General features: G+C 32.4%; 3 protein-coding genes and 2 long non-coding RNA genes across 13 annotated transcripts in view; 4 read left to right on the forward strand and 1 right to left on the reverse strand.

The window, feature by feature from the left end:
- Positions 1–73: 73 nt before the first annotated feature.
- On the forward strand, positions 74–1004 carry LOC127063128 (39S ribosomal protein L14, mitochondrial). Of its 4 annotated transcripts, none has more exons than XM_050992505.1 (3): positions 74–133; positions 388–593; positions 670–1004. In XM_050992505.1, the coding sequence occupies exons 2-3, from the start codon at positions 404–406 to the stop codon at positions 921–923; spliced, it is 444 nt and encodes a 147-aa protein (XP_050848462.1). In that variant the 5' UTR covers positions 74–133; positions 388–403; the 3' UTR covers positions 924–1004. The 4 variants fall into 4 exon arrangements, with proteins under 4 accessions (XP_050848462.1, XP_050848458.1, XP_050848459.1 ...); XM_050992501.1 differs by having other exon boundaries at positions 89–252; XM_050992502.1 differs by having other exon boundaries at positions 102–252; positions 352–593.
- Positions 1005–1151: 147 nt separating this feature from the next.
- On the forward strand, positions 1152–3538 carry LOC127063114 (mitochondrial import receptor subunit TOM40 homolog 1-like). Its single transcript, XM_050992472.1, has 7 exons — positions 1152–1493; positions 1554–1784; positions 2047–2161; positions 2223–2476; positions 2556–2717; positions 2797–2946; positions 3026–3538. Exons 2-7 carry the CDS (start codon positions 1613–1615, stop codon positions 3163–3165), a joined length of 993 nt encoding a protein of 330 aa, XP_050848429.1. The 5' UTR covers positions 1152–1493; positions 1554–1612; the 3' UTR covers positions 3166–3538.
- A 2787-nt stretch (positions 3539–6325) lies between these two features.
- LOC127063129 (uncharacterized) lies at positions 6326–8578 on the forward strand. The gene is made up of 2 exons (XR_007781273.1): positions 6326–7139; positions 7517–8578. It is a non-coding gene; the product is annotated as an uncharacterized LOC127063129 (long non-coding RNA).
- Positions 8579–8832: 254 nt separating this feature from the next.
- LOC127063099 (box A-binding factor-like) overlaps positions 8833–27839 on the forward strand; it is a 51765-nt gene continuing 32758 nt past the window's right edge. For 2 of the 6 annotated variants that reach the window (XM_050992416.1, XM_050992420.1), the window contains exon 1: positions 8836–10159. In XM_050992416.1, the coding sequence (XP_050848373.1) occupies positions 10093–10159 (67 nt within the window). In that variant the 5' untranslated portion in view covers positions 8836–10092. Of the gene's footprint in view, positions 10160–15267; positions 16130–16537; positions 16748–18194; positions 18759–24257; positions 24402–27839 lie in introns of those variants that run through there. The other 4 variants (XM_050992422.1, XM_050992423.1, XM_050992417.1 and 1 more) reach the window with 4 other exon arrangements.
- Positions 10004–15023, reverse strand: LOC127063131 (uncharacterized). The gene is made up of 2 exons (XR_007781275.1): positions 14686–15023; positions 10004–14606 (listed from the first exon to the last, which is right to left on the reverse strand). It is a non-coding gene; the product is annotated as an uncharacterized LOC127063131 (long non-coding RNA).

Here is a 27839-nt window from a genome sequence, read left to right on the forward strand (position 1 = left end):
TATTTTTTTCTGAACGATTATTTTTTTTTTTTTTTTTTTTTGAAAGAATGTTATTTTTGGTATCTGATTTTAATGTTAGGTGGCAGCACTTAAGCTCCTGTTGTATCTGCTTCTATTCGCTTTACTGATCAAGGTAAAATGAGGTTATATTAGTTCTTCCAAATCAACGTATTAGATATTTTAAGAATTTAAATATAATTGTATTGATTTAATATTGTTGTGCAAATATTGTATAAATACTTGTATAAAGAGGTATATGTTTTCATGTAATTATTGATTATAAAATTTAGGTTATTTTAATATAGTTTTAGTATTTGTAATTTAATTTTGTATAAGTTCGAGTTATTGCAGCTATACAGCATATAAGAATCTACTTTTACTGTCAAGGTATCTTTGAATCATTATGTTACTTCACACTGCTGCATTGAGTATTGCTTCAAGAAGCATTAGCACTTCTGCTATTTCCAATCAAATTATTAAATTAACTCGATTAAGAGTTGTTGATAATAGCGAGATAGGAAAACAAGCTATGTTAGAAGGAAGACCACCACGTTGTATTCATGTTTATAATAAAGTAGGAGTTGGGTATATTGGTAAGCAAGAAAAATAATATTTTATAGTAATTATATATTTAATTGTATAGTAAGATAATATTTTATCCTAATAAAGGTGACAAGGTATTAGTTGCTATAAAAGGTGAAAAGAAGAAAGGTATATTAGTTGGTTTAAAGCAAAATCAAAATCCAAAAGTACCTAAATTTGATTCCAATAATATAGTTCTCATAGATGACAATGGAACACCTTTAGGGACACGAATACATGTACCAATACCCCACATATTAAGAACATTATTGAAAGAGAAAACTCATAGCAAAGGAGCAGATTATACAAAGCTGCTCGCTATTGCCCCAAGATTTGTATAAAACGTGCTGAGTAGATATATTTTTCTTCGAAAAGTTTACATAAAATAAGATATAATAAATATAATGTATGCGAGCTGTTAATACTTATTTCATATTTATTTTCTATTATATATAAGTAGTAGAAATATATTCAAATCGACACATTTCGTGATGATCGATTATGAAATATGGTGACTAACTTTCAAGCCAATAGAAATGTTTCATTTAACTTTATTGTTTCCCTAGATTATTAGCATTTCTATTGGATAAAAATGTAAAGCATGATATTTCCTAGTGATTTTAAAAATCGACTAATAATTATTTTAATAAAATTATAAATAATACGATCGTTCAGTGATTATCTCGAAAATATTGAATTTATCCATATTATATAGAAAGAAATTTTAAAAAGAAAAAAATAAGTATGAACATAGGCATAAAACGCTTGATCTATGAATATAGTGTAAAACGCTACGAGGAAAAGAGGAAACTCATGGTCTAAGTGGCAGTGGTTGCTCTCCTTTACAAATGGCGACTTACGGTGAAACACGCCGACTTTTATAACCGCCAGAGTAGATTGATTGCTTTCGTGTAAGTAAACGGTAGAAGTATTAGCAAGACCTAGTATCCTCGATAACATTATTGATATAGATTGTAGGTCGAGGAAAGTGTGAGAAACTTGTTGGAATAAGGTAAGGAAATTCGAAAAAATGGGAAACGTGTCGGCTACTTCTGCTCCTCCACCACCTCCGCCTCCAACATCGGCTCCTACACTTCCTCAGCTCGAAAAAACAGATCCCACGACCGGGGTCACGACTGCTCAGACGTCGGAACACCTTGAAAATCCTGGCACGATCGAGGACCTTCATAAGAAATGCAAAGGTATTTTTTAAATTACATGTTATTACGGGACGTTGGTATCTCATAAATATATACTTCCACCGGTTTTCAAATTTTTATGACATAAAATTTAATTCTTTTTTTATTTTGCCGTGTTTAAGTATTGAAAAACTAGCCGATCTTTTCATTAACAATATTTTTCCATTTGTTGTTATTCGTGCTTTAATTTTGTAACGGAAAATATATATCTATGGTCTGTTACGTTAATTCCTTTTTTTTTTTAAATCCGTTGAACTTTTTGCAGATGTACTCCCTGTTAATTTTGAAGGAGCTAAGTTGATGTTGAATAAAGGCCTTAGTAATCACTTTCAGATTTCACATACGATTAATATGAGTTCTGTTACACCGTCTGGATACAGGTACGTCAATTGGAAGTATTTACTTGAATGACAACGATTGTGCGAATTTATCTTATTCCAGATTTGGTGCAACTTATGTGGGTACTAAGCAAATATGTCCTACGGAAGCTTATCCCGTTTTATTTGGTGATATTGATCCTATTGGAAATCTAAATGCTAATATAATTCATCAATTAGGACAGAGATTAAGGGCAAAGGTAGCTGTTCAAGTACAAAGAAATAAATTTACTGCAGTACAAATGACAAATGATTATCGTGGTGATGCTTACACAGCTTCTCTTACATTAGGTAATCCGGATATACTTAATGGGTCTGGTAAGTATATTGCATATGATAGTAATCTTAATTGATTTGTATTTTAACAGTGAGTAATATTAATGACACGATTTTTCAGGTGTTTTAGTTATGCACTATCTTCAGAGCATAACTCCATCTATTGCTCTGGGAGGTGAACTTGCATATCAACGTGGACCAGGATTACCTGGAGGACAAATTGTTGTTGTGTCAGCCGCTGGCAGATATACAAATGGAGAGTCTACAATTAGTTGTAGTTTAGGTTAATATATCATTAGTAATGTTAATATTTGATTATTTTCTTCATAATTAAAAATTTTCTTTTTTTTTTTTTTAATCAGGTCTGGCGGGTTGTCACGTTTGTTTTCATCAGAAAGCTAGTCAGAATTTGCAAGTAGGTGTAGAATTGGAAATTAATGCACGATTACAAGAGTCCACAGGTACCATTGCTTATCAAGTTGATTTACCTAAAGCAGATTTATTGTTCAGAGGTACTATACATTCTCTAGATCAATCTGTACTAAAAAAATAATAATTTTATACTTATATTTACTTTTGAAAATATTGCAGGAAGTGTTGATACGACTTGGACGGTGGGAGCAGTTTTAGAAAAGAAATTACAACCATTGCCATTTTCTTTTGCACTTAGTGGCATGCTCAATCATAGCAAACAACAATTTAGACTTGGTTGTGGCCTTATTATTGGCTAAGAGTTACGCTAGTTTACGTAATTGATTTTTATCATACGGATGGAAAAGCAGTGCTTTACTGCCGTGTTATTAAAGATAACAATGTAACTAGCATTTATGATGCAAAGTTAGTCTCTTTTCTCAGTCTCTCATCCATCATTTATTATACATCTCTAGTAAAGGTATATTCGAGTATATAATTAAACATTCACTTAATACACTGTAAGGTCAGTGAATTATAAAATATTCCAAAGTCACAACACATCAAATTACTACTTCTATCACTGCATTTATAGCATTTTTGTTACAATTTCAAGTAAAAACAAATATTCACTACATTTGTGGATTTGTAAAAACGAAAATGTACATAAATATCTGTGTGCTGATAACGAAAGATTTTTGGAGAATCATTATCTATATCCCAAATTGAGTTTTTTCAATCAAGTTATAATTCATTAATATGAAAGTATAGTGATTACAAATATAATGTTGACAAGACATACAAAAAATATTGTATAGATTTCTTTAATGTTTAAATATTACGTAACAAGAATCTTCTTAGGTTACAAAGTTATTGAAAAGATGTTTTTTAGTAAATAATACTTTACTTTAAAGAAACAACAGATATTATATATATATATAGAATTTATTTATTATTACATAAAATATCAATGAATTATGAGTATAAATCATGGATAAATGCATTGTTGCAATATAAGAATATGTAATATTTTACATTTCTTACAATGTTAGCAAAATTGCTAAGTTCTTCATATGTGCATACTCATAAATTCTTTTTAAGTTTTATAACGATCAACTTATCCAAGTAAAATTTTATCGACACCGTAAAAGAAATCATTAAAGACGGAACAAAAAGGTAAATAAAATACAACATGAAATGTCATAAATATTTTGGTATTTTTTGTTATTGCATTATTTTTTACAAAGATTTATAAAGATTTATTTTACTCAGTTTTTGCAGAGTTAAATAAATAGAAGTTAATAATGAGATTGTGTATATTGTCGACAAGTTACGTAAGAGAGTAAACTTGCGAATTATTGTTAAATAAAAAATGCAGTTAATTCTCTTGGTTTTACATATTTATATGTTTCCTACAATTTTATTAGTAAGGTAATAGAAAAGTGAAAGAATAAACAAATAGAAGAATATTAACGATGATGAATAAATTCATTGTATATATGTAATTATGTGAGTAGTTGTAACGTGATCATTGAAAATATGCATCATGTTAAACAATTTTATAACTCACATTAATAATACCGCGATTTTCATGAATGAAATAATATTATAACTTAATACATGCTTGATTTTTGCCAATGGATTAGCAAGACACTTATATTAGTAATGAAAAAAGAAGCGTATATATTATTTTACGTTTTGTTTGATACTCGACGATGTATTGTATATTTTTTTAATTCATAATTTGACACGATATATATATATTATTTCATTCATTATAATTTGTATATATTTTGTCCTATAATACCAACTTAAATATTTTATGGAGTTTTTTCGTTTAAGACTGCTTATCACTCTTGGTTTTCAAAAATTTGAAAATGTCATTTCCTCGTTTGAATCTTCAACTTTAAAATAAGATCTTATTTATCAAAATCGTTCAAAAAATACATTTGGCGTAAACACTGTTTTCAATATTTTTTATGGGAAAAAAAGTTTCGTTTACCAACGTCCCTTGAAATTTGTAGCAAAAAAGAAAGTACTTCCACTAATGATTTCTATATAAACTTTTAAATGGGGTGTGTTTTGTTTCCATGAAGTAGACGATTGCCTGTTTATTTGTGCGCGTAAACTGATGTTCAGATTTTCTTATCCATTTTAAATGTAAGGAAATTCATTTTGCAATGCCTCATATGGAGAAGCTACGATACTTACTCAAATATTTTAACGAGTTTTGGACAGATAATTCCATGGCAAAAATAATGTGTTCAGCTATTCATGTTAATGGGTTTAAGTTTTTGAGATACTGTTAAGCTTTAGGACAATTAGTAATTGTCATTATATTTTATATAGAAATGTAAAAATTTTATTAGAAATGTTAAGCAGAATGGTAAACATCTAGATTCGTAATTCAGGAATTATGAGTTTGAATCTGGATGGATTCCGTCTATTTTTTTTTTTCAATGTAAATGAACATAAATTAATTTGTTCTTTTTGTATGCATTTTTGCAAAAATCAAAGCGTGAGTTCGTTTCCATCTTAACTATGAGGTAGAACTAGCACTATTTTTTTTTGGTTTCCCTTGGATGAGTTTCCTCGTAGAAGTAATCTATTTTATATTATTACTATTACCATTACTATTATTACTATGATAGTAATATATAATATCAAAATATAAGAATCAAAATAATGGTAAGAAGAAAAAATGTATATAAACTTAAATAATATATAAATCATGTACATCATACATTATATACGACAATGGTGATTCATAATAACAGAAGAAGAAAGAATATATTTCTAATGAAAGAACAAGATCTCTGTCCACTTTTTTGGATACATTTCATATATGTTATCTTGCGTAATGATTTTTCGCGGAAATTCTCAACAAATCGTGCCTTTAATAATTTAGACACATGATGAGGTACGATTTAAATAACAAGTGTACTTGCATCGATCGAATGCTATGCAGTCGTCAAATTTATTTTTTCTATGTTGCGTGGTTACAAAAGCAAAATTTTTTGCTTTCTTAACAGTTGTACAGATTGTATTTATAAAAGACAGTAGAGTTTAGTGAAATAAATTTAGCGACCTTCTGTTAATAAATAATTATTACGTATTGATTGATAATCAGTGCGTTATTGAAGAAGATATCAACCTACAATGATATCGACTCAGCTTATTTTCAACCACCTACGAATCAACCAATTCCTATCTATTCAAATCGTAGACAAATATTTTGAAAACATCGCAGAATTTCTGAAATAGTAAGATCTACTATGAATTTTGTTTGAACGTTTGAAAACAGGAATGATTGTGTTCAATAGTAGTGGTTAGTCTTTTGAAGCTTTTCGAAAGTTTTGTTATTTACAGGGACTGACCTTTAGGATAGACCATAGGTCCTAAATTCTCGCTAAGTGGCATGTTTTCTAGAAGATTTTAGAATAGAGTCATTATTAGCTTGTGGGTCTCCAGATGCAGCAACCTCCACGTGGTGAGACCTGGGTCGGTATTACTTGCAATTATTGGAATTTATATCTAGATTATATAATGCAAGTACTACCGGGCGAATGGCTGCATAATTTAGTGCGTTTCCCAAATCTTTTCTTTCCAATTCTAATTAAACATTAAATTACTTATGTTTTGCGATGATGATCATACATGAATGGATAAATAGATAAGATATAGTAAAGTTCTGAAATAATTTCTTGAAGAAACGCATTGAAAAATTCCAATAGTATTTCTTTATTGTATTTGTAATTCATATTTTTCCTATACCTGTTGCTGAAGTCACATGCGCTACGAGTAAAAGTTGGTGAACAGTTTTAATCGATAAGTTATCCATAGAGAGAGAAAGGGAATAAATCTAAAGAAGGATGATAAAAAAGTCATTCGTTTGGTTCGAGGCGCCATCGGTAGACATCTTTAGAATTATTACGTATTCGTAAGAACCATTTTTTGTTATGCATTGTGTATGTATATTATATTTCCTTGCTTGACTCTCGTCGTAAATTTATAATTGCCAATATTCGAAATGTTTTTCATATTAGCGATCGAGCCGAGAGACGAGAAGGTAAACGAGATCGTTCTCGATATGAACAAATGAAACGAGTATAAGACGCGTTACGTTAGTTAGAAAACCGGAAGAGAAACAATGAACGATTAGTATGGAAATCGTTTAGAGGCAATATAAATGAGTATGGACGGATACAGTGTGCGAACAACCACTTGGCGTCGAGTACAAAGCCAAGTTCTTCGCTCGTTCTTAGACTTCCATAACGACGTTTCTTCGACAAGGGTCAGGCATTATTATCGTTTCTAGTTGATGTTACTACCACAGTTAACGTTTTACTCCTTTATGTGCATGCACCTACCTATAATTTCATCTACTGGGTGTCCATCGAATTTCAAATTCATAATACTGTCATCCATCTTGGTATCTTCCTGATATCATTTTTGTATCATTTTTGTATCATTTTGGTATCACGAATCGTAGAATCCATTTATTTCGACATCACCATTAGAAAATAATTTGAATAAAAATATTAAACCTTCATGAAAAAGATATGATCACAAATATGAAAATTTTAGTTAATGAAATGTAAAAATAAGGTATGAAATATATATTCTGTTAAGGAGAATGGAAATTAATAATTATAATTGTTTTTGTTACAGATAAAAGTATGTCAATGTCCATTTATAATCCTAAAAGAACAACTTGATATTCCCGCTTAAAAGTAGATAGCTATGATATCCGTATATTCGAGATTACGGTGGTACGGGGTGATTTGAACGCTCACAATGCCAGGAATCGATGTCGTACCTGATACACATATAAATCTACATACATATATATATATAATATATGTGTGTGTATGATATATATATGTATGTACGTACGCAACGTGCTCGAAAGTGCGACTTTGCAGGGTCACGTTACAGAATACATCTGCGACAATCAGAATGCATGTTACGTTAGACAGTTCGATAAGAAAATGACGATCCTCGCTGCTGTAATTTACACATCATAAATTTGAATATTTAGCGATGTGATTTTTTTAGTCGATAAGTGAGTTCGTGAATCTGTATTAAACAGTAAGTGAATATTTATGTTACATATCGATCTATTCATTAAGAAAATTTCTTACTAATTATATTTATAAAGTATCAACTATTTATATTTACGATATTAACAACAAGTTGACATCTTCATTGGATTCCAATTTAGTAATCACTGATATTAAAAAGTATCCAAACTTGCATCAGGGTTGTTCGTGATTATTCTGAGAATATGAATAATTTTCAACGTGTGGAAAGTGACGATGAATAGGGTTGTTACCAGCAGCGGATTTAATTTTCGAGGTGTCCGAGGTGTTATCAATTTTTGGATTCTCATTATAATAAATGTATGTATGTACAGTATATATTTTTTCGATTCAATTGTTCATGCAAATGATGATGAGGAGTATATTTCATTTAGTGATGCAATGAAGTGGATACTCTTCATTATAGTCCCACATTTGATTACAGTCGCAAATATAGAAATAAAAATTATATATCCGTCATTGGATATTAAATTAGACATATTATATGATATAAATTCATATTGTTGTATAGGAGCTTCTATCTTATGGGGCCAGAAACAATTACTTTCACTACTTGTTTGTAAATCCGCTACTGCTTGTTATTATGACTCATTTTAAAATCCTGTAAATACATAACATTTTCTCTTTGTTACTGAAGGTTATTCTTTCAACTTCATATATTATATCCTTTTCTATCTTTATTTTTGAAGTAGGAATGAATCAATACAGTAAGAAAACAAGATGATTTATCGCTTTTATTTTCGAAACTTTAAAGAATACTTTTTTGAAATGTTTTGGAAGTATTTTGTTGGAAGAATTTATCAAAATAGATTTTATTGAATTTAGTGTTGTTTACTATAATAAATACATTTTAAAGCGAATCTAGGTAGCAGAGGTAGGAAACCATAAAAATATTTCATCGTCAACAAGTAATACAATTTCAAGTTATTTTTTCCAAAATTTTTCTTACAAACAAAATGAACCTATCGAATGAATACTTTTTAATATAATTTCAATTTTTTACAGACGAGTAAACAAAAAGATTGGATACAAAAAGTATGCGATTCAGGAAGAAAACAATGATTTAACGATTCTCTCAGTCTTCTTCCTTTCTTTTTTACATTGGCTTTATTACAAAAAATAAGTATATCTGAATAGCATATATACTACGTCCAATGTTCAAACGTTGAAGAGCGAGAGGGTGTCTTGGCCACGCTCCTTTCCTCCCTTCTCTCTTTCTCTCTCACTGTCTCTCTCTCTTTGAACTTCTCACTGATAAGAGACTTATGCGCGCGCAGAAGTAAGAAGAACGCGTTTCTCCCAGCTCGATTCGCGCCATGCCCACTACCTTGCTAAGCAGGACGTGGTGGGCATCAATTCCTCTCCCCTCTCCAACTTTAGTTTGACCTAAGTATTCGCTTCGTGGAGTTCACCCCCTCCTCTCATTTTCTTTCTCTGTTTCTATTTCTCTCTCTCTCTCTCTTTCTCTTTCTCTATTACTTGAGTTAGCCAATACTTCCTTTTCTTTTCCATTCTCTCTGTCTCTGTCTCTCTCTCTCTTTCTCTCTCTGTTTCTCTCCCTGTTTCTCTCTCTCTCTCTCTCTCTCTCTCTTTCTTCTTCCCTTTCTTTTTCTCTTTGGTGCTCGCGCCACGTTCGCCACAGCTCGGGCTCTATGTACATAATATACACGAGCTCCGCTTTCGATCATAGAGCAGTGGCCAACGAGAGAGTCTCGTATTAGAACGAGCGAGTAAAGAAATTTTATTTTCAACGACTCGTCGATCGGTACTCACGCAAGCCTTACTACTTACTCATTACGTTTCTGTCTTTTGCTTCGAACGTCTGGAGAGATATCATTCGAGAGAAATAAGCGAGAAATTGATAGATAAAAAAAGAGAGAGAGGGAGAGAAAGAAAGAGAGAGGGAGAGAAAGGGAGAGACAGAGAGAGAGAGAGAGAGAGAGAGAGAGAGAGAGAGAGAGAGAGAGAGAGGAAGGCTAAAAGAATAAAAAGGTTAGCTTGCAAAACTAGTTTTCTATTGAAGGGATAGGGATAAAAAACAAAACGCTGACAGTAATTCATTGATGAATACGCTGGTTGATGTAATATTCATTGTGATTTACTACTCTATCTTTTCTGCCGATTTGGACACTTTTGAAGAGGAAGATGAAAAGAAGAAGAAGTGACGACTGTGGAGAACCCGAAGTGACCAAATATCGACATCGTGATTTTGGTGAGTAGTTCTAATATTTAATTCCTTTCACGTAACCTTTTTTCTTTTTGTTTGTTTTTCTTCTTGCCCTTATTGCTTCTATTTCGATCGGAGGATTTTACGAAGAGTCAATGTCGCGAATCGATGTCGGTGTCATCGTGTTACCGAAAGCGTGTTGCGTGAACTGGGCCGGTGGTCCGCGAGTTACTGGAGACCGGGGGCTGCTCGCGGGGAATGTATATACGTTGGGTATCAGAGTGATAACGTCGCCCCTGCGTGCGATAAAGCAGCCATCGTTGTCGTTATGTACAAGCCGCTGGTACAGCAATTGACGTGCGTAAACGATCGGCTGCCGTTCATGAATTTAATTTTGTCGTTTCTCGTTCTCTATGATCTTTTTTCTTTTGTTAATCGTCCAACTATCGATCTTTTTATATTATCGCTTTTGATATTACTTTTTCTTTTCCGAATAATTAAACGATCAGATGTCTCACGAATTCGCTACAAATTTTTTCTTATGATTTAGCATACGATCAATCGTCGAAGGTCACAAAAAGGATTACGAAAATTTTAATTCTTTGACAAAAACACGATCCATCTTGTTTGTTATCAAGTATTCATGTGATATCGCAAAAACTCGATCGTTCGCATCTCCTTATCTTGCATCATTGCTGCTAACGAATAAACAATCCAAATGGCGATGACCCTTATAGCAAGTTCGTTTTATATGAAACTAGTTATGAAACATATTTTCATATATTTTTTTCTCGTTTACGAGAACGTTCTACATTCAGTAGAATAGTTGAGAATTATTGAAAAAGTTTGCTTGGGAAAGAACAAACGCAGGAAAGAAAACGAACGGTCGAGTTTTTAACTAATAAATTTCTATTGGGCTACCTTCGTCGTTGTCGCAGTCTCGAATACGTTTGAATTTTATCGGTTCGAACGATCGTCCAGGGTCGCCATTATTTCTATTTAAACACTTGTTCGCTGCGTCACTTGTCCCTTGAGTCACTCAATCGCTCGTCACGATTGACGTTAAAATGCAAGTGATCTCCTTCCTTGTTGAATTTTGCAATTTTTTTGTTTTTCTTTTTTATTATATTTTTTCTTTTTCATTATTTTTTTCGTCATTTAGACGAAGAAAAAATGTCTAACGTAGAATATTACGTTAGACTTTTAAGACGATCATTTAACTCGAGAGAGCAATTTTCTTATCTTCCTTTTACATCCTATTTAAGATAGATATTTTATGAAAATAGACTAAGATCAAATAGTACGAAGTACGTTCCGAAAAGTTCGTCAAGTTCCTCGATCATGTGACTCACGAAATTGTACTTTGACCCGAATCTGTTGACCAACATTCATTCCCCTTTCAAAATTTCTTTCGAAAATAAAAATCGGACTTTTTCGAAATTCCTTCGAAATTCATGTATTTTATTTATAGAATGAGACTATCGGATGTATTTACAATCAATGTAAAGTTCCTTCTTTTCGACTAATATTAGAGCCAAACTAACGATCGAGTTATTAGACGAATCTGTTTGAATTTAGGTGAAGTTTGAAATCTTTATCGCATTCTTGGTCAGAAATATTCTTGTATGAACGTTGTATCTTATAATGATTCTTACGTAAATAAGAGGTGAGAGTGCACGATGTCGGGTCGTCCGAGAGAAACTTTTTTTTTTATGTATATATATATATACACGCAAATGGTTTTCATCAGATGATAAAAGCGAAACGTTAATAAAAATTTTACTTTTTGATAATAAAAAGAAAAAAAATAGAAAACAAAAAATAGGGAAACTTGGATTTTCCTTAGATCTTGTCTGAATTTTCTAATTACTGTTGTAATAATCGTTTTCAAAGTCTAATGAAAGTTTTCAAAACATACTTTAACTTAAGTATCGTCACACAAAGCTGACTTTCTCCTGTCAATTAAGAAATTCCGTGCCGTTTTCTCACCGTGTTTGAATGGAATAAGAATATATTTTGTTTCTAACGAATTATTTTTCTTCCATGAAAACGAAAAAGAAATACTAGATTTAACGGATGTACTTACACATACACGTACAAATAAATACACACACACAGTCGACCATTCTATTCTGAGGTCAGGCTGAAGCAAAAGAGTCAAAGTTCAAGTAAATAAATGTACATTAAATCATCGGCATCTTTCTATCTCTTTGAATCTTTCTTTTCATTTAACAGATTCGTTCTTTCGAAATTTCTTTTATTTTGTGTCATAGTTTAGAAAAGTTTTTTCTTAAGTGGAACTTATGGAGATGGAAAAAGGTAAGGGAAGGTAGAAAACATGCATAGAATTCTCTTGGGTTTTTTTGAAGGAATTTTTGAAAAACATCGACGTAATCGTTGTCAATATTATTGTCATCGATTATTTTTCACTCGTTTACGTTATCGCATTTCTCTATGCACATATTATTATTGCAAGTTTTAAAGCATTTTTTTTGAAAAAGGATAACCGTTATTTCCTTGAAAGTAGACCACATCCGTCGAAACTAATTTAAACATTCGCTCGTCGACATTCATTATTGTCGATGAATTCATCGCACTAATATTTAGATAAAAATATATAATTCTCATTTTCTTTTTTTTTTATAATTTTTATTTCTAAAAAAGCAGAAATGTTATTCGCAAAACATTGAGAAAAATTAGACGAATAAACATTAATGATTTATATATGTATGCAACTTGTAATTATCGATCTCGTAATTAGCCTATGCAGATGACGTATTATCTCTATCTCTTTACATTACTATACAGCTTCCAAAGATATCGTTGAGTGTCGTTAGCCTTTATCTATCTTTTTCGCGGTATCTTCTTTGCAGTCAGATTAACCGCAAAAGTGTTCTAATCTAATAATGCAACGACGGATTTGACTCTTATTAGACGTATTATGAATCATATTCGTCGAGCGTTTTATTATCGATGATATGTCTTATTACGTTCATAGAGATTCCTTTTTGAGGATTTTCTTTATTAACGATGTCCTTTTTATATATATCACGATATAAAAATTTGTCTAAGACAAGACAATGACAAGGCAAGAACAAACTGTCTATTCGTGATTAGAATTTTTTGAATGGAGAATATATATGATAACGAAAACGATAAAATTGCAATGTAATCTTTAATATGTTTTAACTTAAGTATCTTTGTTTATTATTATTTCGTTATTTATTATTTTTTTATGGGTTTCTTTTTAATTACATTAATCTCATCTTGATGTTTGTATTAAACGAAATCTATTCGAGTCTTTATCAACGATGCATAGATATTATGTAATATATTTATTTCTAAGAGAAAGGTCTTAACTTCACTTGCAGGCAGATATGCAACTACTCTTTTTTTTTAGTCTTTATCTCTCGTTCTCTTTCTCTTTGAATTTCTTTATCTCGATTATTTCTAATGATCAATATTTCGAGACAAGAAGAGAATGATATAGCAATAATGACGTTTAATTGCAATTTTTTAGAGATATGTACGTAACCGCTGGATCCAAGTCCAATTCCGTGTTATCAGTGCGTTTTTTAATTTTTTTTTATTTCTTTTTATTTTTTTTTATTTTTTTATATTTTTTTATCTTTATAACAACTTTCCTTGCATCGGTATAACATACATGAAAACGTATGTCCATCGAATTAAGAAATCGTGATATTTTGTTGTTCAATTTTTTTTCGAGAAAAACAAATATATACGCAATTTCATTTAAAGGATATTTTGTCTTTGTACTAAACGAGTTGTATATGATAGAGCATGAGATTCTCGAAAATGGCGGCAACACGGTGAAAGGCGAATGGTTCGTTAAGAAGAATTGAGCTCTTCCTACCGTATACGCTCCGCCTTCCGTTAAATCCGATCCAAGATAGATCATTTTTAAATCGACCTTTTTACTAGATCGTAATAATCTTTTTTTTTTTTTCTTAGAACAAACACCATAACATTGCGAAGTATAAATACATGTTTGGATTAAAATAATTCATTCTCGATCGATTGACATCACACATATAAAAACTTCTATGATCTTCATGTTTAAACTCAAGGCCACGTTAATCATAGACGTTCTTTTATAATCGTAAAACCTTGAAATTTATAATGTTAACCTTCGCAATAATGTCAGTATCGGAAAAAACAGATGGTTATATGCATCGAACTCGTTTTCCCTTTTTCAAGATTCTCTATTCGTACCTTGTATCCAGTTCGAATTTTCTTGGAATTCGTCTTCTACAAAGTGTTTCTCGTCACGAACTTGTCGTCGTTTTCTTCTTCTATTCTTTTTCTTTTTTCTCTTTCTCTCTCTCCTTCTTTCTTAAAGAGCACCCGTTTTCTTTTTATCTCTGACTCGTGAGTTATACGTCTGGATCCTAAGAAGGATTCAGTAATATTGAAGAAAGGTAGATAACTATACCCTCTCTGCAAGCATACTTTTCTCCAAACGAAAGTGTGTCTTTAGGTAAAATAGAAGAGATTAGAATTCAAAAATAAGAAAAGTACGTTGTTATGGAAATATAAGTACATAGACTTACGTAAGCCAGCAGAAATTATGCCTTAACGATGGCTGACGAATCTAGATTGCACGTAATACTGGTAAATCTAACAAGCATGGTTTCCTTTACGATCTTAACGTTCTCTAACGATTGATTTTTAATGCTTTACAATTGCTTTTAACTTCGTTAGCAATATTTTCTCTTTTTTTTTTTTTAGAATAAAATGTATTTTTAAAGACTTTTTTTCCTTGGCAAAATAATATAATATTAATTTTCTACAATCCAATTTTTTTTTGTTCCCACAAAAAAATTATATAACGTGAAAGTTACAGCATTACTTATTTTAATACATTATATTAAAGTAAGTGCAACTTGCATTAAAATGTAATCAAATTACAAATTCAAATATATATATATATAAAAGTGACTTTAAAGTTATATAAAGTTATATAAAGTTATAGAGGATTAATTATCTCGATGACATATTAAGGTTACTTTATCTAGAAAAAAATTTTTTAAATTATTCTAATTCTCTTATTAATTAAAAAATTGAATAAGTATGATTTATTGATTTATCTAATTTGAGAAACAGACATATGCTGTATAATAAACTGTGAACTTTGCTTCTTATGTCGCGTTATTAATAATTCTCACAAGCAATTTGATTCGATATTAAAAAATAATAGAATTAAACAAAAAAAAAAGAAGAAAATGGAAAAAAGTATTGTACAACGACCGTAAACACTTGTGTCGATTTTTCGTGTTATAATCGAGTTGCATTTAATTTTGTATAATTATTTCGTAAAACCAATGGACACTTGTTCACGTTAAGTTTGCCGACATGGACGACGATTCTCTCGAGCATGTGCAGTTAGTGTATTATATTACGTCATTTCGAGTTAGTGCGCCGGTGGTCGATTGTTTTCGAGTTTCCTGAAACGGTTCTCTCTCGGTCGGTGCAACTACAAAAAAAAAAGGAGAAAGAAAAGAAACAAAAAGAAAAAGAAACAGAAACAACACGTTGGAACATATTGCATCGGTGCAGTGCTGCTGCGTTCGTGGCTGAGTGTGCTTACTTCCTATATACCGGGTGTCCCATAGCGAAAATATTCGATATTATCCATAAATCGTGAAAATCGAACATAAAGATAACATAATTACACTACTTTTGAAAATAATTGTTAACTATATAAGTTAATTTTTTTTTCATTTCAATTCTTTTTACTTCGCGTTTTGTTTTCTTTTTTGTTTCCTTTCGTTCTTTTCTCCTTCATCGATAGGAATAGTTACGCGGTAAAAGAAGGAAAAAAGAAAGAAAAAAAGCGCGAATTACGACGTCACGAAATACGTGGTGTTTTTTCGTTCAAGGCTATCGAACGAGCCTACTTAACGACTCGCACATTCGTTCGCGTAACGAAGAAACGTTCAAGCATTTCGTAAACAATTCGTAGCATCGTCCAACCTGACTTCCAGGGATTTTAACGTAAGTATAGGTACATACATGCATACATACATACATACGTACATACGTACATACATACATACATACATACATATGCATATGCATGTGATGCAACAATACATGCGTACACAAAATTTGTCATGAAAAATTAAAAAATCGGAACTTAAAGTGATAACATTTAACATTAAAAAACTTAACGCACAATTTTTACAATCTTATCATATTTATCGTCGCTCACAGACAATCGTAGAAGAAAACACTCGAGATAGAGTTGTTAATTAACACCGATTTTTCTTTTTTTTTTCTTTTTTCATTTTTCTTTTTATTACACACACGATCTTACTTATTACTCCGTTTTAAACGTCAATAATTTCGAGAGGCTTCAAACGAACGGTCTCGTTCTCTCTTTTTTTCTTTTTTATGGCGTAGGTGAGAGAAAAAAAAGGACACAGAGAGAAAGAGACTGTTAGAAGGAGAAAGGTACTTCATGGAGCGGTCCGTTGGTGTACTGAGCCGGAGGCAGCTCTCGCGGCGACTGATTTCACGAAATACCGAGTGATAATGCGCACCAATACCGTCGACACGATATCTGGCACATGCACCGTCTTGTTCTATCTTGGTAGCCCGTTAAGCGAAATGGTATGTGCCTTTCTATCGACCGGTACACACCGATATGACTTATCTCACGACATATAGGGTGTACCACAATAATATGCGTGCTCATAACTTCAGGGATGGATTTAGCACGTGCGAGTAAAGAACATACGTTTGTCTTTTATTTGAGATTTTTTTACGAGTTAAAATTATCATTTTTGCTTTCAATTAATTGTATTGTCAAATTTATTAGGAATTATTAAATTATATATTTCTTATTTTATTTTCTTTTTTTTTTTCTAAGAATATTAATCATGTACTTAGTAGTTTTGAATATATTGAGAGTTATAAACGTGAAGACTATTCCAATAGTTTTTAAAAATAATTTCTGTTAATAGGACCTCTATAGAACAAACGTTCGTGCGAACTTGTCTTGTTTGTTTTCTTTTAATATATTTATCGTTGGAGAATATGTATATTATGGTACACCTCGTATATACATAGATCAGTAAGTCTTCGACTCTCGTTTCATACACATCACGAAGAACTCGGTTAATAAGTTTGCCCTTCGAGCTTACGATGAATCGATCCCGTTGTCTTATTCCTTTATAACATCAAAATGTAGTGATTAGGATAATATTCATCGAGTGCCGATAATTTCTTTCGTTGGAAGTATCTTTTACGAAAACTCGTTTCGAATTACGCGAGCATGTTTGTCTCTTCGTAGGATTTATAATGATTAATATCGAAGTAAAAAATCGAAGTGCGCTACCAGAATTTTTTATAATGATTTTTCGTAATTTAAATTATAACAGTTGTGTAGTTTTAAATCGTTAAATCAAATATCATCGCTGAAGTTATATCGTCAAAAATTAATTATCTTTTAGTTCCACTTTGACTTAATTTATTTTTTATATTCAATTTTGTGATTAAAAACCGATTTGCTAATTGTACTATACACGAGTAAATATGTATGCGAAAAGGCGTCACTTTTCAAGGAAGGATTCAACGGTTAAGCCTAATGAAACACATGAATGCTGCGTCTTATCATATAGATAAGAATCTTCGGGTTCTGACATCCGACGCGGCTCCCCATACCGATTCTTAACGCGTGTTTACATACGGATCGTGTATTCGATTACGATTGAAATGCATTTCACGCGAACGATGCGTTAGAATTCAAAAGAGAAAAGTGCTTTGTAATTATTTCATCTTTTTTATTATTATTTCGTTTTTTATTGCGATAGAAAAAGAAAAAATATATATATATATCTATTTATTTATTTGTTTAGATATTTGTTATTTTCGAATTGAGAAATTTTTTCTCAATTTATTTAATTTAAATTGTATTTCATTTTGAACATAAGATCTTAAAGGATCAAAGATATTCTCTATTTCTTTGTATATCTATATACGTAACCTTAATACGAACAACAAAGTTATATTTATTATATATATATATATGTGTATATATATATGTATGCGCGTAGAAATAGAAGTTGAGAGTCACTGTTGGCACACAACTAGTTCAGATAAGGTATCGCTCAGTGGTCGGTCCGCGATAGCGTTTCGCAGTGCGATCCAACGTAAAACGCATCGCATCGCGTTTACTGTTCCCTAGTAACGTCGTGTCCCCGTATACTTGGACACACAAAGACATGTATAATATAGAAGTGTATATGTGCGTGGGCGGAATTCGAGGAGTTTCAAGCTACGTCGGTCTTAATAACGACTGTCAACCGTCTCTTAAACGTTTAAATGAATATCAATATCTTTTTCTTATTTTAAGTTTTTTCAAATCTTCGATCGATAAAAATGATAAGGATCAGTGTGAATATAATTGTGATCATTAGTTCGATCGCAAAATCATATTAATTATAATTGAAAATTATTTTTATATATTATTTTCTACGGAAAAAAAGAGTGTTTCGTGTTATTAGTTCGAAGATCATTTGAATCCAGAAGATAGGAGAAGAAGGATTAAATCGTAATAATTGAAGTGTTAGAATCGTCTGCATCATGATATCATCGATATTGTTCTTTCATCAATTACCAGGTACGTACTCGTGGTATGGGTGAGTAGTAAGCATGTATCATAAACGTAGCACAAATCGTTGCGATAGAGTAATCTTCTTGCGGGCAGAGAGATTAGCCAAGGACGTGGAGATAAACTTCAGCATTGTTACCACCTCCACCTTGCACCAGACTCACTCTCTTTCTCGTTTTCTTTCGATGAAGTCGTCTCTCCCTTCTCCTTTTCATTTCCTTTTCCTTGGTTCCTCGTTTCGTCCTTTTTTCTCTCTCTCTCTCTTTTTTCTTCTTTTTTCTATCATTGACAACAGTTAACATTAATGATTAGATACGCATAAACAAATTGGATTCCTTGGATATTTTCATCTAATCCAGATCACGATCTATCTAATCGATATCACGTTATCAAATAACCATAGTTCATTGACATCGTAATTATCACAATTATGATCATTAATACGACTATAATTGTAAATAATAACAAATTTATAGCTAGAAGTCGTAATACGTCATTAATATTTTTTTTTTTATAAATCACCGTTTCAGACATTATCGTTTAGAAGATGTCGATTTTGAAAGAAAATCTTGCAGCAGTCGCACCTGGTGTATTCAGGTTTTACGGGGGGTTGTCTGACACGTGGGGGTGACAGAGTAAGCTCTTTCCAAACTATGCCAACATTTTCTTCGTTTTTTTCCTTTCTCTCTTTTTCTCTCTTTCTTATTCTCCTTCGTTGGTGGATAGACAGCTGAACAGGCAACGTATGTGTCCATCCGCTCGTCGTAGTCATAAGTTCGTGGGCAGTGATAAGAGAGGGTAAAAAGAGGCGGTTATTTTCCCAGGCGGAGGTAGAACGGAAACGACTGCGTAGTCTCTCTTTTTTTCTCTCTCTCTCCTCTCCTCTCTCCTCTCTCCTCTCTCTCCCACTCTTTCGTGTTTTATGTGGTTGGCAGCCCTACCAAGCAACTCTATACACGCTTCCACTTTATGCGGGTTTTATCGTTTATAATAATACCATGTCGTTGGCGGCCCACTTGGTTCGACGAAGACAGGGAAGGTAACGGTGAAGCTCGTGGCTTATGTTAATGAGACTCAAACGGTGATTAGGTTCTAGTAACGTGGCACTTTTAACACGTAGCATTGATGTTCTTTTATATATATATATATATATATATATATATATATATATGTATGTATGTATGTATGTATCTATGTACGCACGAATTACAATTAGACTTATGATTTTTGACAATTTACGATTTATGTTCTTTCCTTTTCAATTTCATTCTTGTTCGCTTAAATAAGAGATATATAGAATACTGCATTGATTGGTTTTATTTTATCAACATGTATCTATTATATAATTATTATATTTGCAAATTGATCGATACAAATTTTCCAAAATATTTTGATTATCGTTTGGTGGTTAAGGATAAAAGACAAATGTAATCCGAGCCACGCCTCCGAAAAATAAGGGACAGTTAGTGGGAGGAGTCACTTTCCGAGGAAGTGCTGTACGCCATGGTGAAGGCATGGCGCCGTGATCGATTAGACGCGAACGATTAGGAAAAGACGATGTTGTTGAAAGTACTCGTATGTTCATTGGGGAGTATCTCCCAAGAGATTAGGAAAGGGTTATAAGTTGGAAAGCTCAAGTGGTTTCTATTCTTTCGAGTTAGTCCCATATTTTTCTTTCTCGGTGTTTTCTTTAAATATTTTCTATTGGTTGTTATTGAAAGATCATATTTTATTTGTTATTAGTCATTTGTTTTTTCTTCGTCTCTATTTTTATTTTTGAAGGCTTAAATTTAATTACTTTTTGTTATAAGTTATGAGTGAACGTGTATGTTCATGTAAGAGAAAGAGAAAGAGATAGAAAGTGAGACACAAGGACAGATAGAGAGAAACAGAGAGAAAGAGAAAAAGAGAAAAAGAAAAAAAAGAGAAAAAAAAGATCGTGTCCCTGAGGAATCAAAGCCGCCCCGGAAAACGCCCCCAACACTTGCACGGTTATCTACGTGTGTCGGACGTGTATGGCTTATCAAAACACATCAGAAATTGTTCTGCGTGTTCTCCTCATCCTTTGGCAAACCATTCTCTTGCTAAGGATGTTGAGCTTGATCATTAGAATGGTCCATGGAATCAGTACATTTCATGATAATATCGATACAACCATAAATGTCTCGTGTACGAGTGCACGCACTCGTTAGTCAAATTTACGAGCTATGAAATTTCTGTAAAATTTATTTATTTCTTTTGAATTTCTTTAGATTTAAGAACTTGTTCATTCGAGTGATGAGCGAACATAAATGTTACTCGAATGAGACTTTGATAATTATCAATGAGTTAAGGTCAAACTTAGTTTCTATCAATTTAGAAACGAGAAAGAAAAACAAAGAAAGAGAGAGAGAAAGAGAGAGAGAGAGAGAGAGAGAGAGAGAGAGAGAGAGAGAGAGAGAAAAGATTGTACAAGGATGAGAATCACTGAGGGTAAATCGAGACAGGAGTAACAAACTGCCATGCGATATTTTATGGGTTCCATAAGGAAACGTTCGTTAGTCGCGATTGTTCCGCGTGTTAGAACGAGGTGATCGATTTGGTGGAACGATTAATAATAGGGAGAACGTCGATCGTATTGAAATCGAACTCGAAGGAAAATCAAATTGTCTTTTTTTTTTTTTCTCGTTACGATCGTATTCTCGTTGCACTTTATTGAAACCATATTTTTTATTCCGATGTAATTCTTACATTTTAATTTACTTTATATTCCTCTGTTAAAAAAGAAAGTCCTTCATTCTTTTACAAAATAATATAATAAAATTCCAAAAAATCGAAGGTTGAAAGTATCTTTCCCGCTTGATATTAACTAGAGCCATCTGTGTATAGCGAAGTGAAGATAGTGATTGCAATTTGATTTCTTCGGAAAGATCATGCTGATTTTACGATTAATTCAATTCGTATTTCATAGAATTTTTTATTTGTTTCTCTTTATAATGACATTTCTCATGTAACATTTCTATTTTTCCTGCGTACAATCAGCTGATTTTATTCGATGTTTTATGTAATAATGTATTAAAAGAATTCATGACAAATACTAGTTAAAATTGATCATATTTTTTGTCGAATGCAAAGAAATATTTCTTTTTCTGCCTTGTATAAAAAAAAAAACGGAGAAAAAAAAATAAAGAAAAAAAAGGCCAAGTCCAAATCGTTCGATGGTGAACGAGAGAAGCACAGCCCACAATATACCATTCATAATCCGACGTAAGAAAGCACCGCCATAAAATAATAATGAGACAAATATTTGTCGTTGTGCCCTTTCGAGGCGTCGATGACTGAATGTGGTGGTTGGTTGGTTGGATAGCTGGATGGCCGGATGGCTAACTTGCTTGCTTGCTAGTTGGTCGTGTTAAATTCTTGGATATTGGGCTTCTCGTACTTCTACAGAGAATACAGACATACACATAAAAACCGAGAATAAGAAAGAGAGAAAGAGGGAGAGAGAGAGAGAGAGAGAGAGAGAGAGAGAGAGAGAGAGAGAGAGAGAGAGAGAGAGAGAGAGAGAGACATCTAGACTGTATGGCACCAAGAGATTCTTTAGCTTGAGTAGATGCAGTTTTGTTCCAACTAATCTCGTCGAGAATTCCCTAGAAGGATTCACAATTTGTGGTCAGGAACAATGAACGACAACTCTATGCGAAATTAACCGCACTACCGGAAAAATATAGAGCGTCGATGACGTCTTTATGAATATTACAATTTATACATTTTTCTTTCTTTTTTTTGCTCTTGTCGTTTTTTTTTTTCCGGGAAAAGAGGAAAAAGAATAAGAAAAGGAAAAGTAGAAATAAATAAAAGAAAAAAAAAAAACGAATAATGACTAGTCAGTTAACTTTGTTGAAAGTCACTAATGACTTTTTAATTGACCATCGTGACGTGTTTCTATCGAGTTGTTTTTCTTTCTTCTTTTTTGTTTTTGTTTTTTTTTTCTATTACCCACACGTTTAGATTATTGTGTCTTATTTATTATTAATCGATTGCGAGAAAACTTGCGACAAATGAAATTATCGGCCAGTAAATTTCACCGAGCGTTTACTTATCTTTAAGTCTCTCGATTGCGGAAGGCTCGTTTCGCCCGTCTCGAGGACAACGACACCGTACGATGATAATGAGCAGAGCGACTAATTGTTATGGTTTCGACGGCTTGTCCACCCTCTCCTTCTCATTTTCTCTCTCTTTCTCCCTCTCTGTATCTTTATCTCTTTCTTTTTTTGTTTCTTTATTCCACCTTGCGAAGAAGTAACGCGTCGTGAATACTGGACGAGACTCGTTTGACAAGACCCATGTATACCAATCTTGAAAATGAGAGCGATAAATGATTTCCGTTTGTGAAAACATGCTTGTATTTGTTATAACAAATAAAGATAGTTATACAAAATCTTATGGTTTTTTCAAAAGAATGAAAACGATTTCAAAATCGATTGATTCTTAAAGCAATGGACAGAGATTTATTTTCATATATTTATTGATTTATCCTCTTCATTATTGCGTTTATTGTTTATCCGTTAAAAAGAATCCATCCATTTGTTTATTCGAGCATGTTTCTCTCAATTTTCTCTCTCTCTCTTTCTCTCTCTCGTTTTTCCATCTTTTTTTTTAACAAACGTAGATTTTGTTATCGCCCTGGGCCAGGAGTCCAGCAGCAAAACCGGATGTCCGCCCGCGCAGGATATGACGTCAGACGTACTGCCAGCAAGGCTAGCACGTAAACCAACCCGCCTGCCTGTACACTGCAAACATTTTTCTTCTATGTAACGCCTCTCCTTATTCCATTTCGTTTCTTTCTTCTTTTTTTATTTTTCAAAAACAGTCCATTGTTATTCTCGATATAAGCTTATTCTTTATTGATACATATATTTATTGGTTTTAATTAGGATTTAAAGGATTATTAAAAATTAAACACTGTATATACATGCATAGACATATATATATATATATATATATATATATATATATATAGATTGGGCCAATTTGCTAAATGATCGTAAAAATCAATTACATTTTTTCGAGGCATTTCAGATTGATTTTATTTTTCAAATTGTAACTTTTTTACAATCTGAAAAAAATTATTCTAAAAAGTTTCATAAAAGAGTAATTGATTTTGAAAATCATATAGGAAATTTTGAACGATTTATTTCAAAAATCACTTGAGGATTTTTGGCCTACCCTATTTTTATATATATACATTTATATAGGTCTTACATATACGGTTGCTTCAAAGAAAAATCAAAAGTAACACGTTCGGTACTCTTGAAGGATCTCGTTTGCTTTTCAAGGAGATTTTCAAAAGACTTCATCTTCTTTGAAAAAGGTGTTAAGCCTTTCGTACATACAAACACGAGAAATCGTGTTTAAAAGAAAGCAGAGAGGTACTTTGAAGGATCGGCCAAAAGTATAAGAAGAGGAAGAAGACTCGCTCTGGTTTCTTAGTTTTCTGAGTCTAAAGGGAGTATTATTTGTTTGCAGTGACGGGTGTCGGGTTTTTGGTGCCGATTTGACACGAGGCCAACGTCGAAAAGCCGCAGGAATAACAAGGACATCTCGATGAGTTGAAAAGTCAAGTTTATTCTAAACGAAAGCTCGTGAACCGAGTTTACGGCACAGTTCGAGGTCTCTGTTTTATTTTTCTTTTCGTTAAGAAAAAATTAAGAAAGTGATGGTCCGAATTTAATTAGTTTTAAAACGTAACACAATTCTATTTCTAACGAATAAAAAAAGATATGAAGCCTTTCATATTTTTCCTCTGACAATGAGTAAAAGTCTAATTGGATCACTCTGACGTGTCATAATTGCTTGTGATTTTTAATCCACGTTACGTTATACGTACGTGCCATTACGATGTTTCTTACAAGATCATTTTAATAATAGTAACTGATTCATTCAACTTTATCGCTATAAAACATTTTTCATTAGTTTATAAGGAGAACACGTTTACAGGATTATATCTAAAGAATGATATTCATCACGTTCGTGAACATTTCTTCGATCGATGATCAATATTCCAAAGTATCAAAAAAAATCTCATAGATCATTTCGGTATTATCCTTTTTTTTCGGGAATTTTTTTTCTTCTTTAGACACAGTTCTCGTGACATTTAGTGAGAGGGAGAGAAAGCGTAAATTTATATGAAATATTGTAATAAGTAGGGGAAGTAACTAATAAGGAGTTGCGTTTCAACGGTCCAGCTGTGCCGAATGGTTGAATCCTCGAAATCTCAAGAGTCTTCTACGACTTAATATACCCATTATACTGTACACGTGAATATTTATTGGTTTTACGTACCGTTCACGACCTTCGACCCACCGACGACTGATTTACTGCTCTACTACTTTTTCGTTCCATAACTGAGCCACTCTCCTTCTCTATTTTTCTTTCATTCCTTTTTTCTTTTTCGTCTACGAGTAGAAATGAAGTTACGCACGACTTAAAAAATATCGATAAATGGATGGACCCTCGAGGTTGCTGAGGAATGAGAGATCAAACTCTTACTCTTTCCTCCTCTCTTTTTCTCTCTTTCGTTTCGTGTGAGATCGGGTTCGGTGATTCTTCACGTCGAGACACGAAATCGAGGAACTTGTAATTGGTGTGGTCCAATGGAGAATTGGACCAGTGGATCGTATTTCATGATCGATTAATTCTTTTGAGAGGAAGAAAGAGAAAAAAAGAAAGAAAGACAGAGAGAAAAATCATTTAACATTATTTATGTATCTTTCTCGAAAGAAAATTACATTCCTTTCGAATGACACAGTTTTTATTTACAAAAATTGATTCGTACAATTTACAAATATTTACTTTGAGCGAATTGTTATTGCGAAGAGAAATATTTTAGGAGCAATTTTTAAGAGACGATGTAGTAATGAACGATAATGCGAAATCAGTGTTAAATATGACGACGGATTCTTCATTAAAGTGCTGTTATTAAGAAGCAGCTAAGGAGCCGTTAACTTTTCGTCACAGTCATCGACGAAGAGCCGGTAGATAAGAAACGTGAAAAGAGCGAATCGTTGTCGGCATTTTTCAAAGCTTTTCCAAGGCACGCGTACAAACGTTGCGCCATGGGGATGGTTGGAATGGCAGGGGGTTGGGGGTGAAAAGAAAAAGAAAGAAAAAGACGGACGATAGAGGAGTCGGATGATTTGCCAGAGACACATAAGAAAACGCCTACTTTAGAGATGCAACTCGTAATCGTTGATGATAAGCCTTGGTCTGGTGTGGAAAATTAATTAATTAGTAAGATTAGTACAGAGAAAGAAAGAGATTAGAGTGTGTTAAATTAAAAGAAAAAAAAAAAAAAAAAATCGAGGAATATCGATAATTTTATATATATATTTCTATATATATTTTATAATATTTGATATATGCACAAATTTTTTAGTTTTATTTATATATACAATTATTTAGACCGAATATCGATATTTTATTATATATGTATATATATTTTTTTTATAAAATCTTTTGATGGAATACTATATGCAATGATTAATTAAAACAACTTTCTTGTAGCGAATTATTCCTTTTTTCGTTTAATTTTTCGAAAATTTTTTAAACAAGCATTTATCTCTCTTTTTTTCTTATATTATTTCTATAGTCTTTAGTGAGTTTAGCGAAGGGTAGCTAAGCGTGTCTGGCCCATGTTGGATGGCGACAGCTCGTTAATAATTTTACGAGAGGGTACGATGAGGTGGCGCTTAAATTGCGGAGGGAGAATTTGAGAGGAGGGAAAAAAAAAAGGAAAATCTGGGCATGTACGTGAACACATAGATGTAAATAGGTATATGTTGGAGTGAATTCTCTTCTAAAATGTCCTGCTGTGCGATTTGTCCGCTTCTCGTCTTACGCCACGCTGTCTGTGTTTCGTTGTTTCGCGGCTCATGACGGGTGAGTTTTGTCAAAGAAAAATAGAAAGAAAAAGAGAGAGAGAGAGAGAGAGAAAGAGAGAAAAGAAGAACCAAAAGGAACCTGTCTACATGTCCATAAGCTTTCGAATCGTAATGTCACAGCAGGGATTCTCGAAAAAAGTGATCAGTTCTTTCGCTTTGAAGTTATCTGTTTTTTTTTCTATTCTCTTGAAACATGAGAACCAAGATGATAGTACTCACGAATGATCGATCCAATTTACAGTTAAATACCATAGGAATTTATATATGTCGAACATGTGTACTTATCTATAGAGGAAAAAAATATTTTGAAATTTCTTAAGCAAGCTAGAAGTATTGTTTGATAGAAAATATCGAGAAAAGAAACGGAATCCTTTGTCGCTATTTCCTTCTAAATTTCGAGCTTAAAAAAAGGAAAGAAAGTAAATAGCGGACAATGTAGAAAAAGGTAGGAGGAGAAAATAATCAAGAAAAGAATGTCCACGAACAGGAAGAAATGGCAAATATCCTTGGTACGTTCGGGGTATTCGTGAGACACTTCCGGTTTGGTTTATGACACTAGCCCTCTCACCTGGTCGGCATTGTTTCTTTCTCCAAAGCGTTGCTAATGACCCAACCGCATATTTTCTCTCTCTCTCTCTCTCTTTTTCTCTTTCTCTGTCTCTGTCTTTCTTTCTTTTTCTCTTTCTCTTTTTTCTTTTTCCTCGAGCCGCTTTTAATATTTACTTTCCTTCCTCGGAATATCCTCTATGCAAGATCGTACCTATAAAGACATGGACCATGTTTTATATGTATATGTACACACATACACACGTATCTTTCTTTTTCTTTCATTTTTCATTTCTGTCATACATCTCTCTTTTCTCTTTTAGTGCCGTGTGTTTACCTCGTAACACCCTAAAACTAGAGTGCCATATTAAACATAATGAAAACTCTCTTTATGTCACGCCCAAAAGGATTCTTTTAAATACCGATGGTGATGAGATAATAATTTATTATTAATTACATGACAAAAGGATAAAACTATTATTTATTCTATTCGATTTCTTTCTTTTTGTAATTAATAACTTTCTTATAAATCTTTTATTCATTTATTTATCCACTTATTTTATTAATTATTTATTTATACATATATATTTTTTTTATAATTCCACGATACCTGTCATTAGTA

This window comes from Vespula vulgaris, chromosome 4 (assembly GCF_905475345.1).
Source record: "Vespula vulgaris chromosome 4, iyVesVulg1.1, whole genome shotgun sequence".
Classification (NCBI taxonomy): Eukaryota; Metazoa; Arthropoda; class Insecta; order Hymenoptera; family Vespidae; genus Vespula; species Vespula vulgaris.

Excerpts from the sequence above, each read along its gene's own strand:
- LOC127063128 (XM_050992505.1), top strand. The coding sequence starts at position 404 with ATGTTACTTCACACTGCTGCATTGAGTATTGCTTCAAGAAGCATTAGC. Across the intron at positions 594-669 it reads AGTAGGAGTTGGGTATATTG|GTGACAAGGTATTAGTTGCT; the intron begins GTAAGCAAGAAA and ends ATCCTAATAAAG.
- LOC127063114 (XM_050992472.1), top strand. The coding sequence starts at position 1,613 with ATGGGAAACGTGTCGGCTACTTCTGCTCCTCCACCACCTCCGCCTCCA. Across the intron at positions 2,477-2,555 it reads GGATATACTTAATGGGTCTG|GTGTTTTAGTTATGCACTAT; the intron begins GTAAGTATATTG and ends ACGATTTTTCAG. Across the intron at positions 2,947-3,025 it reads AGCAGATTTATTGTTCAGAG|GAAGTGTTGATACGACTTGG; the intron begins GTACTATACATT and ends AAAATATTGCAG.